This window comes from Pinus tabuliformis, chromosome 6 (assembly GCF_031772625.1).
Source record: "Pinus tabuliformis cultivar Carrire ecotype Pingquan chromosome 6, CPIR1, whole genome shotgun sequence".
Lineage (NCBI taxonomy): Eukaryota > Viridiplantae > Streptophyta > Pinopsida > Pinales > Pinaceae > Pinus > Pinus tabuliformis.
In genome coordinates this window covers 657360925-657371828 of record NC_142292.1, presented here as the reverse complement: position 1 = coordinate 657371828, position 10904 = coordinate 657360925, and the positions used below count along the sequence as shown (strand labels likewise).

General features: G+C 39.9%; 1 protein-coding gene across 2 annotated transcripts in view; it reads left to right on the top strand.

Annotated features, from left to right (window-relative positions):
* Positions 1-8076: 8076 nt before the first annotated feature.
* LOC149260315 (uncharacterized) overlaps positions 8077-10904 on the top strand; it is a 350342-nt gene continuing 347514 nt past the window's right edge. The window contains exon 1 of one of the 2 annotated variants that reach the window (XM_089420223.1): positions 8077-8540. In XM_089420223.1, coding sequence (XP_089276349.1) covers positions 8419-8540 — 122 coding nt within the window. In that variant the 5' untranslated portion in view covers positions 8077-8418. The remainder of the gene's footprint in view (positions 8541-10904) is intronic. The other variant, XM_089420214.1, reaches the window with a different exon arrangement.

Sequence of the window (10904 nt, the reverse complement as noted above, 5' to 3'; positions counted from 1 at the left end):
TACCACTTCCATGCGATCCTTCCAGGCTATATAATTCAAGCTGCCATCCAGGGCATACTCGAGTCTCAAACCATTGAACACCATTGGTGAAATCTGAGATGTGATAAGAATTCGATTTCTATAATTAGGAACTTCAAACTTCGAACTTCTCCCTTCTTTGTATACTGTTATTCGTTTTGATCACCTTTGCTCTAATACCATGTATAATTTTCAATGTAGATCACCTGATAATGTAATATACTAAAGCAAAATACTTGAACTACTTCTACAAACTAACTCGCGGAAGCTTAATCGATTTTGAGCAAGATCAAATAGAACACATATAACAGAGAATGAGAAATCAATCACACATGAACACATAAGAATACTCTGGGGAAAGTCTCAACTAAAAACCCTAATATCTGTATTATCATACAAGTGGAAATATCTTCGGATTACACAAAGCTTTAGCTGACAAGCTATCCAGCTCTCGGTAAAATCCCTCAATGCTACTCATAGACTAAATAGACAGAACATATGCCTTCCTTCAGTCCTCCAAGCCTCCTATTTCCTTGCACAGTTTCTCTTGGGTCCTCTTGCTGCCACCTATGTGAATTCACCTCTCACACAACTCACCAAACTCAGAAATAATTGCGCAATCCTCAAGGAATGAATTCCTTCTGCATGCAAGAGATATCCTCAATGGAATATTCCTGCAACTGATAGTAGATTGTCCCATCCTCTGATCTGAACTGGGTCTCTGACTGAACTGACATGCATGAGTTATTTATGAGAGAGTATTCAGTTATCTGAAGTACACTAGTTACATGCATGCATGCATTAACTAACTGAACTCACAATCAGTTCCACAAACTGTTGGAACTAATCTAACTAGACTTAACTCAGATAACCGAGCTAACTAATTACAACTCAAAGTAAAACTCATCTTGATCTCCTTAATTAAGGGATAACTTCCTCAGTCAAAGGGAAAATTGTTGCATGTTTTCACATAGACTTCATGTTTGATTTTCTCCAACTAATTAACTCAAGATGAATTAATTATTTATTTTTCAAACAACTGCTAAGATCAAATTCGAATTTTAATTCTCAATTTTAGTTCAGGGACTAACTAAAATTGGAATGTATCCCGAAATGCTATTTATAGCAATTCTATTTTTAGCACTTCTATATTTAGTATTTCTTATTGCTATTTTCAACACTCCCTCTCAACAAGAAAGGGATTATCTGTCACCCCAATCCTGTCTCTGTTGAACTCGAATTTGCATTTTGATAATGCCTTAGTCAAAATATCTACATCCTGCTCCTCGATCGAAACATACAGCAACAACATGATCCTCTTCACCACACAGTCTCGAAGATGATGATACCGGATATCGATGTGCTTGGACCTGTCATGAAATACTGGATTCTCAGAGAGTTTGATACAACTTTGATTATCGCAATAGATCACAGTTGGATCCATCCTTTGATAAAAAAATCCAATTATAATTTTCTGCATCCAAATGGCCTCACATGCTGCCTGACTGGCAGCGATGTATTCAACCTTTGCTGAGCTAAGTGCAACTGACCTCTGTTTCATGTTGTACCAAGAAACTGTAGTTGAACCAAGGTTGAAAATTCCTCCTGAAGTGCTCTTTCGATGTGATGGACTCCCTGCCCAATCTGCATCTGGGAAGCCCTAAAGCTTCACTCCCTTTGTCCGTCTGTACCATAATCCATACTAAGATATGCCTCTGAGGTATCTCAGGACATGCTTCGCTGCCTTCCAAAACATCTTGGTAGGCTGAACGATAGCCTGACTCAGCTGGTTCACCACAAAGCACAAATTTGGTCGTGTGTTCACTAAATACATCAATGAACCCACAAGATGTCGATAAACATTAGCAGCTACTACCTCACCTGAAGTAGCATCCTCCTTCCTCTAGTTACCTGCTAGAGGAGTCTACATGGGCTTGCACTTCTCCATGTGGAATCTCCTAAGTATCTCATTGGCATAGTTTCCTTGAGACACAAACACTTCCCCATCCCTCTGCCACACTTCCATGCCTAGAAAGTAGTGCATGAGACCCATGTCTTTCATCTCAAACTCTCTTGCAAGGTCCTCCTTGCAAGACTTAATCAAATGATCATCACCTGTCAATATCAGATCATCAACATAAAGCACAATGATCAATGGCTTACCTTCTACCATGATGTGGTAAAGGTTCGCATCCACTTCACTCTTTATGAAGCCCAACCCGGTGAAATAGCTATCGATCATGGTGTACCAAGCACGAGGTGCTTGCTTCAATCCGTACAAAGCTCTCTTGAGTCAACACACATGTGACTCAAGATCGAAGGTCTCAAATCCTTTTGGCTGCTCTATGTACACCTCTTCCTCAATCTTGCTTGCCATTGAGGAATGCAGTCTTCACATCCATCTGATGGATCTTCCAACCCATCTGTGTTGATAGTGCCAACATCGATCTGATAGATGAGTACCTTGTTACAGGAGCAAAAGTCTCATCATAGTCGATCCCCTTGACCTGTGAGAAACCACGGGCAACAAACCTTGCCTTATGTTTCTCCACACTGCCATCAGCTGCTTGCTTTACCTTGTAAAGCCATCGAGAACTCACCACTGACTTGTCCTTCGGTATTGGGACAACATCCCAAACACTGTTCCGAACTATGGAGTCGTACTCCTCCACCATAGCATCAACCCAAACTGGCTGCTGCACTACTTCCTCAAAGGAAGATGGTTCGGTCTCTACACACTCCCCAACAAGGGCCATGTAACCAGTGTACCGCTCAGGTGATCTCCTCTGTCTGCGCTGAGAGGATGGCTATCCCACATTATCTCTCACATCCATCACCAATCTATCAGCTTCCCTTGAGCATTTCTGCCCATCTCTGGAAGGCTCTGCATGAGTGGATGTCTCCACTCCTGGATCCTCTACATGTAGCTACTCCACATCAGTCTGGGGCTCCTCCTCCTTAAGAACCAAAAGTTCCTCCTCTGCATGCAACTTGAGCACCCTCTCAAGGGAAATTCACATGGCCTTCTGCTCGTCAAACTTCAGATCTCTGTGTACCACTGTCCTCTAGTTGGTAGGTAAGAACACCCGATATTTGTGGGGTGTATCAGTGTACCCCACAAGTATCCCCAAATCAGCTGTTGGCTCTAGCTTCTTCCAGGCATCTTTGGTCACATGGCAATAAATCGATGATCCAAAGATCTTGAAGTGACTCACATCTTGTCTCTTCCCGGGGAAGGCCTCCACTAGGGTCTTCATCCCCAGTATACGATGCAGGCTTCTATTCTGCAAGTATACTGCTGTATTGCATGCCTCAGCCCACGAATGAAGTGGTAGGCCTTGGTCATGCAGAATCGCCCGAGCTACTCCCATAATTGTTCTGTTCTTCCTTTCGTCCACCCCATTCTGTTGTGGGTTATGGGGTGCCGTCAACTCCCGTTTAATTCCTTCTGCTGCACAGAAGTCCTTAAACTGTTGAGAGACATACTCTCCACCATTGTCACTTCGCAAGGCCCTTATTTTCTTTCCATATTCTTTCTCAACCAAGGCTTTGAACTCACAAAACCTTGAGAAGGTTTGATCCTTCTTCTGCATGAAGTAGATCCAACATCTACGAGAAAAATCATCAATAAAAATAACATAGTACCTTTGTTTAGCAGTGGAGGCTGTCGAGAATGGTCCACACACATCTGTATGAACTCGCTCCAGGATTGCTCTAGCTCGACTGTCTCGATCCTGAAAGGAAGATTTTGCATACTTACCCAAGGTACAACCTTTGCATGTATCCACTTACTCCAGTTTACCCTTGGGAAGTCCGGTAGAAATCTGCTGCATGATCTTCAAGGCCCCATGGTGCAAGTGGCCCAATCTTCTATGCCATAGCTCGCCAATATCTTGGCTTTGCACCAACTCTACTTTGGAACTCAATTCAGCACAATCATCTACCTCCAGCTTGTAGAGATTCTTTACTCGAATCTGAATCCTCTTGGTCAGTCTAGTGCCGATGTGCCTCAGGAATGCCTTTCCTTTACTGAAGACTACATCATAGCGTTTGTCTTCCAGCATTGCGATGGACACCAGGTTCTTCTTTAGTCCAGGAACATACTTTACATCAGTTAGGGTGAGAGGAGCTCCATGCTTCCTCTGAAACACAACCGTACCTTCACCTGAAACACGGTACTTTCCATCATCGCCCATCTCTATACGCATCTGGAGGTCCTTCTCCTCCAAGGTACTGAATAAAATCTTGTCGCCGGTCATGTGGAATGAGGCTCCACTATCCAGGTACTAAACACAACCCATTATCGATGAAACCATGCATGCGATGAGGGTGAAATCCAATTCGAACTGTGACGCCAGTGCCTCACCATTTGATCTTTTCGAGGATCCCTTCTTAGAATTCTTCTATGGATAATTCGTAGCATAATGGCCCACCTCATGACAATGAAAGCATCGCACTTTCGATTTGTCAATCTTCTTCCCACCATGGGAAGAACTCGATTTGGAATGGGAAGCCTTCCCCTTCCCTTTCCTTGCTTTACTCGCTAAGGCTAGATTTTCTTCATCATCTTGCTTTGATGAAGATCCATCTCTGGTGCTTCTCCTTATCTCCTCTTGCATCAGATCCGACCAAAGTTGTTCCCAATTTGGCAGTTTCTCTCTTCCATTTACTGAGTCTTGGTAGCTATGCCAGCTCTTAGGAAGACCGAGGAGAGCAAGACTCACCATGTCATCATTGGCTGTCGTGATTCCTACACTTCCAAGCTCATCCCTGCAGGTGGTGAGCTTGTTCAGATATGTAGAGATTGTGTCGCCCTTTTCACACTTGATTTTCCGAAGCTTGTCTTTCAGCGCTAGCTTCCTCTAATTGCTGTTGTTTTGATATAGATCCTTCATTGTTTTCCACATTTAAAACGATGTCTCCTTCCCATGGAGACTCGAGACTATGTGGTCTTGAACTCCCTCCAGAAGAATCCTCCTTGCTCTAGCCACACATTTCTTCCGTTCTGCCAATTCTTGGGAATTAGTTGCTGCTGGCTTGGGGACTTCTTGATCAATGAAGTCCTTCAAACCATTGTCCTCTAATACCGCTTCCATGTGATCCTTCCAGGCTATATAATTCAAGCTGCCATCTAGGGCATGCTCGAGTCTCAAACCGTTGAACGCCATTGGTGAAATTTGATGTGATAAGAATTTGATTTCTATAATAAGGAACTTCAAACTTCAAACTTCTCCCTTATTTCTATACTATTATTCGCTTTGATCACCTTTGCTCTGATACCATGTAGAATTTGTCACTGTAGATCACCTAATAAAGCAATTTACTAAAGAAAAATACTTGATCTACTTCTACAAACTAACTTGCGGAAGCTTAATCGATTTTGAGCAAGATCAAATAGAACACATATAATAGAGAATGAGAAATCAATCACACATGAACATAGAAGAATACTCTAGGGAAAGTCTCAGCTAAAAACCCTGATATTTGTATTATCATACAAGTGGAAATATCTCCGGATTACACAAAGCTTTAGCTCACAAGCTATCCAGCTCTCAGTACAGTCCCTCAATGCTGCTCATAGACTGAATAGACACAACATATGCTTTCCTTCAGTCCTCCAAGCCTCCTATTTCCTTGCGCAGTTTCCCCTGGGTCCTCTGGCTGCCCCCTGTGTGAATTCACCTCTCACAAAACTCACCAAACTCAGAAATAACTGTGCAATCCTCAAGGAATGAATTCCTTCTGCATGCAAGGGATATCCTCAATGGAATATTCCTGCAATTGATAGTACATTGTCCCATCCTATGATCTCAACTGGGTCTCTAACTAAACTGACATGCATGAGTTATTTATGAGAGAATATTCAGTTATATGAAGTACACTAGTTTCATGCATGCTTGCATTAACTAACTGAACTCACAATTAGTTCCACAAACTGTTGGAACTAATCTAACTGGACTTAACTCAGATAACTGAGCTAACTAATTACAACTCAAAGTACAACTCATCATAATATCCTTAATTAAGGGATAACTTCCTCAATCAAAGGGAAAACTGCTGCATGTCTTCACATAGACTTCATGTTTGATTTTCTCCAACTAATTAACTCAAGATGAATTAATTAATTATTTTTCAAATAGTCGGTAAGATCAAATTCAAATTTTTATTCTCAATTTTAGTTTAGGGACTAACTAAAATTGGAATGTATCCCGAAATGCTATTTATAGCGATGCTATTTTTAGCACTTCTATATTTAGCATTTCTTGTTGCTATTTTCAACAAATAGTATATTAGAGAAGGCACCTAATCATGTAGTGAACTTCTCTTACAATGATGGAATCTAATGACATAACAAGTAAGAGTTTCATTAAATTTAGCACTCTAATCAATTTTATGACGATCCAGGTCAATTCAGAATTAGGTAAAAGCTTTTAAAACATCATTCTATCATGCATGAAATTTGAATTATAGCAAAATTCTTATCGCACTTAAAATGTATACCAAATTTAGTTTTAGAAAAAAAACTTTATTATAAAATGAACCTATTCCTACTAAATTAACCTACTTATATTATATCCCATGGATTGGGTGAATTTGGATGTGCTAAGGGCACTACCAACCTACCCAATCGACGTAGTTGATGTGTCACCCATCCTTATCAAAATCTTAGAATGTGGAAGGAACTTCATATTTATGACATGCGGGGGGGAGCGCAACGTTTGGTTTGTATACTGATAATGCCTCTCACATGAAGGTCCACTCGGATGATGGTGGCTATCATTCCCTCTCCATCATTTTCAAAGCGAGCTTGGTTCATGGCACTTATTGTCCTTTGGCAAAGTTTGGTCTTACATCATCTCGATATTATGTGGTATTGGATGCTTCTTCCTCATCCTCTATTGTTTCCATGTGCAGCCCTTGTGTTTTCCCATTGTTGTTGCAAGCTCTGTCCTCCTAGTGGTCCTTTAGGCGAGGGGGAGCATATTCTCTCCCCTCTAGTTTTCTCCCCTCTCTTTGCTTTGCAAGGATTTCCACTGTGGGAATTTGGGTGCAAGTATTCAATATGTTTGACTATGGTGCATCAAATGGGTAGGTGTCATTGGGGCAGTGACAACCACAGTGGGAAGGGAGGTTCTCACGCTTGTTTATAGGCAAAGGCCTTGGATCGGGCTTTCACAGAGCGAATTCTGATGCTAGTCCAAGAAGAACTTTGTGAATTGGAAGCAACCGTTGCAGTTGAATGTGCCCACATCTTAGACTCTACAGTTTTAGCAAACATTTATGACTAGGTTCTATATTAGGAAGTACCTGGGGAAGACAAAACCAATACTTACATTAAGCTTTATTGGAACTTGAAAATACTATTGGGAAATGTAATTATGGACATGAATGAAGCCAAAGATGCTAATTGCTTATTCTAGACAAAGGGGTTCTGAATCAGAAAGAAATGAGGCTTTGCCTCAAGCACATTAAGGACCAACTACCTCATGTTCTAGACCCTAGTGGTTGTAAGAAAAAGGCAACCCAATCCCATTCAAGTGGACATCTCAAATTCTACTTAGTCTTTTTTCATAGCTTTGGTTTCTCAATTTTATTGGGTTTTTAGTATAACTTAGCCTAAGAAAGCTACATAAACAACCTAATTTACCATTACTATAATACCATGCCTACCTTAATTCTTTTTATTTGCATGAAACTCCATCTATTATTAACTATTTAGTTTAGACTTAAAATTTATTTTAAAACTGATTTCCCTCTTTTTTATGAGTATTAGTTTCCGTTTTGACACACCACTAACAATTAGAGTTTAAAAACTAGTTTTCGAGCCTAATAAATATTAACTTTAAAAACACCTACTTATATGATATATATTTAACTTTAAAAAACCTACTTATATTTTATATCATACCAGAACGATCACTTTAAATTGAAAATGATTTATAAGTCAGGAAACCTGAACCATAATATTAATATCAAAGTGAAAAAGATACCATTATATTAACGTGAATATACAGTTTGTTCTGGATATTAACGCAATTTTTTTTTTTCCGAATGGAACAAAACTTCATGAATCCCATCAATCAGAAAAACACCTTTATAAATCGCATCATTTATCACTATAGGATTGCGAGTCAATTCAGAGTCTCCCGAAGCCTCTGAGGAGAGTGTCAGGTTGAAGAATTTGTATCCTATACACACAGGTACATACTCCAAACATAAGCCAACTTCACTTCGTGACAAAATTTTGGCGCCGATGATGTTTCGTACTCCATCTCTTTCTCGGGATCTGTGATCTCTTGTGAGCTGTTTGTCTTTGTAAATGGGAATGTGAAATAAACATTCCGTTGATCGCGAATTAGACAGATTTGGTTTGCTGGTTTCAAAGAGAGTCCCACGGCCATGAATACGCCTGTGATGGGGAGCTTGAGCAACTTCTCGATGCCACCGCCCTTGTTATGCAGAAAGGGAAGTGGTCATTATCGCGTTTCAAGCAATAAATTTTTCGTTGTTTCATGCTCAAGGCAAGTTCTGTGATCGGATTTTATACATATTATCTGCTTCTTTAACGCATTTGCCATGTTTTTCTATACTCTCGAAGAGCATCTATATCTACACGTTACAGCTTTTTAAGTATTCAGATAAACTTTTATCGTATTTTGCTGAATGAATTCTTGCACATTGTAAGTAATTAAATAAGTAATTTCGTGAACAGTTCAGATTACGTTTGTGCTTTTAACTGAGCTTAATTCTTGTAAAGTTCTTTACATTGTAAGTAATGAATTATCAGTATCGTGAACAGTTTTCGGGAAGCAATCCCGAGCTTAGCTTAATTATTCAGTAGAAGTCTTTGAATGGCATTAGGGCACATATTTAAAGGCCCTAGCGGAATTGCACTAGTTACTTTTTAACGGCCATGCAGTGTGATTCCACGCGAATTGATCTCATGACCTGCTGTGGTCTTAACAGAATTGAACTCATGATTGGTATCAGTTGTGTAGCTTTGTTTGGAAACGATTCCAAGAGAGTTGAATTGTGGGACCATGGGTCTTTGGTTGCAGCCAAACTGACTTTCTCTTGGAAATCTTATAAGAGAAAGGGGGTGCCCTGCTTCCAAGGTAATCTAGGTTCCATTTTCGCAGTACTAAGTATTTTTTGGCCCTGTATTGTGCTGTGTGAGGAAGTGATGTGGCTTTTGCAGGAATTGAACTCTTGAGCTCTGGTGAGCAGGTAATTTATACATAAAAGATCCTCCTTGCAGTGTTTGGATTGTCATATAATAATATATACATTTTTTTCGAAAATGCTTCCATTAAACTCCAGAATCACTACAATTAGCCTGAATAGGCACTTCAACTGGTCCATTTTCGTGGGTGAGCAGTCCTCGAAGGGCAAACCATTGATTGGAAGCACTTTCATTCGGCTAGGCGACTGTGAAAGGGGATACTTTTTTTAATCAAAATTACCGAGGACTTGAAATCTTAATTTTATGCAGACAGAAAATATCCAACTCTTGAAAAGCATTTCAAATTCTTCTCACCATAAATTTACAAGGGGCTGAAAGTCCCTGCATGTTCCATGATGCTGCCTTCATTGGCATTGAGCAGTGATAGTTTCAACATTAACATCTTCCGAAAATCTTATGATCCTTCAAGTAACCCAAGGTCTTCATATGAATTAGACCTCATAGGGCTCTAAAGGCTATGAGCAAAGTAATCATGCATGGTCTAAGACTTGAAATCTGAATTTCTCGCACAGAAAAAATATTGAACTCTTGAAAATCATTTCTAATTCTTCTCACCATAGATTTATGATAAAGGTTTGAAAACCCCCGAATGTTCCATAGCATGACCTTCATTGGCACTGAGTAGCGATAGTTTCAACATTAACGTTTTCCAGAAATCTTTTGAACCTTCAATCTGTTGGAGAATGTAACTAGATTCTGTATTCATAATGACCTTTGTAATCATGACATTGTATATTTTTATATATAAAGAGAAAAATATTTTTTATTTATTCAAGCATGGGTTTCATGCTCAAAGTCTAGGTCAAAGTATGCTCTTCGTGCTTCTAGGGCTTGTTGAGTCAAAGAAGAATTTATGTCATGTATTATAGTCCCATTTGGACTTATTGTAACAAAAGAAAAATATTATTTGTGAGTCTGATAAGTCAGTTTTTCCTCCAAGACCAAGTCAGCCCTACAAAGGAGAAGTCGACCCAAAGGAGCCTATTCGACCCCTCAAGAAGACTATAATGCTTCTAGGGCTTGTTGAGTCAAAGAAGAATTTATGTCATGTATTATAGTCCCATTTGGACTTATTGTAACAAAAGAAAAATATTATTTGTGAGTCTAATAAGTCAGTTTATCCTCCAAGACCAAGTCGGCCCTACAAAGGAGAAGTCGACCCAAAGGAGCCTATTTGACCCCTCAAGAAGACTATAAATAAGAAGGAACTTCAACTCATTTGGCACATCAAGCACAACAAGTTTGACCTGCAACCCAAGAAGAAGAAAAGCAAGTGTGAAGCACAAGAAGGCAAGGAGAAAGATCTAGCGAAGGAAGGAAGGACGAAATTAGACCTAATTCTGTCCACACGTGCGAGAATCTAGGGTTTCTGGGCTAATTGCAAGGCCGAAAATTGCAAGTCAAAGTTGCAAATCTGAGTTGGGGGGCGGAGACCTATTTGGAGTAGACTTTGAAGAGGTTCGTTGGAAGATTTCATCTTGCTTGAAGGAGATCTTGTTGAAGGGTTGACTTGGTGTTCGGGACGAATTTTGGCTTTGGTCTTTGGGTCTTGGAAGTCTCATTTTGAATTGATTTTATAAGAAGAGAAGTATTCTTTTTGGGTTTTCCCCTTGGAGGGGTTTTGCCCTGGTTTGGAGCCTAT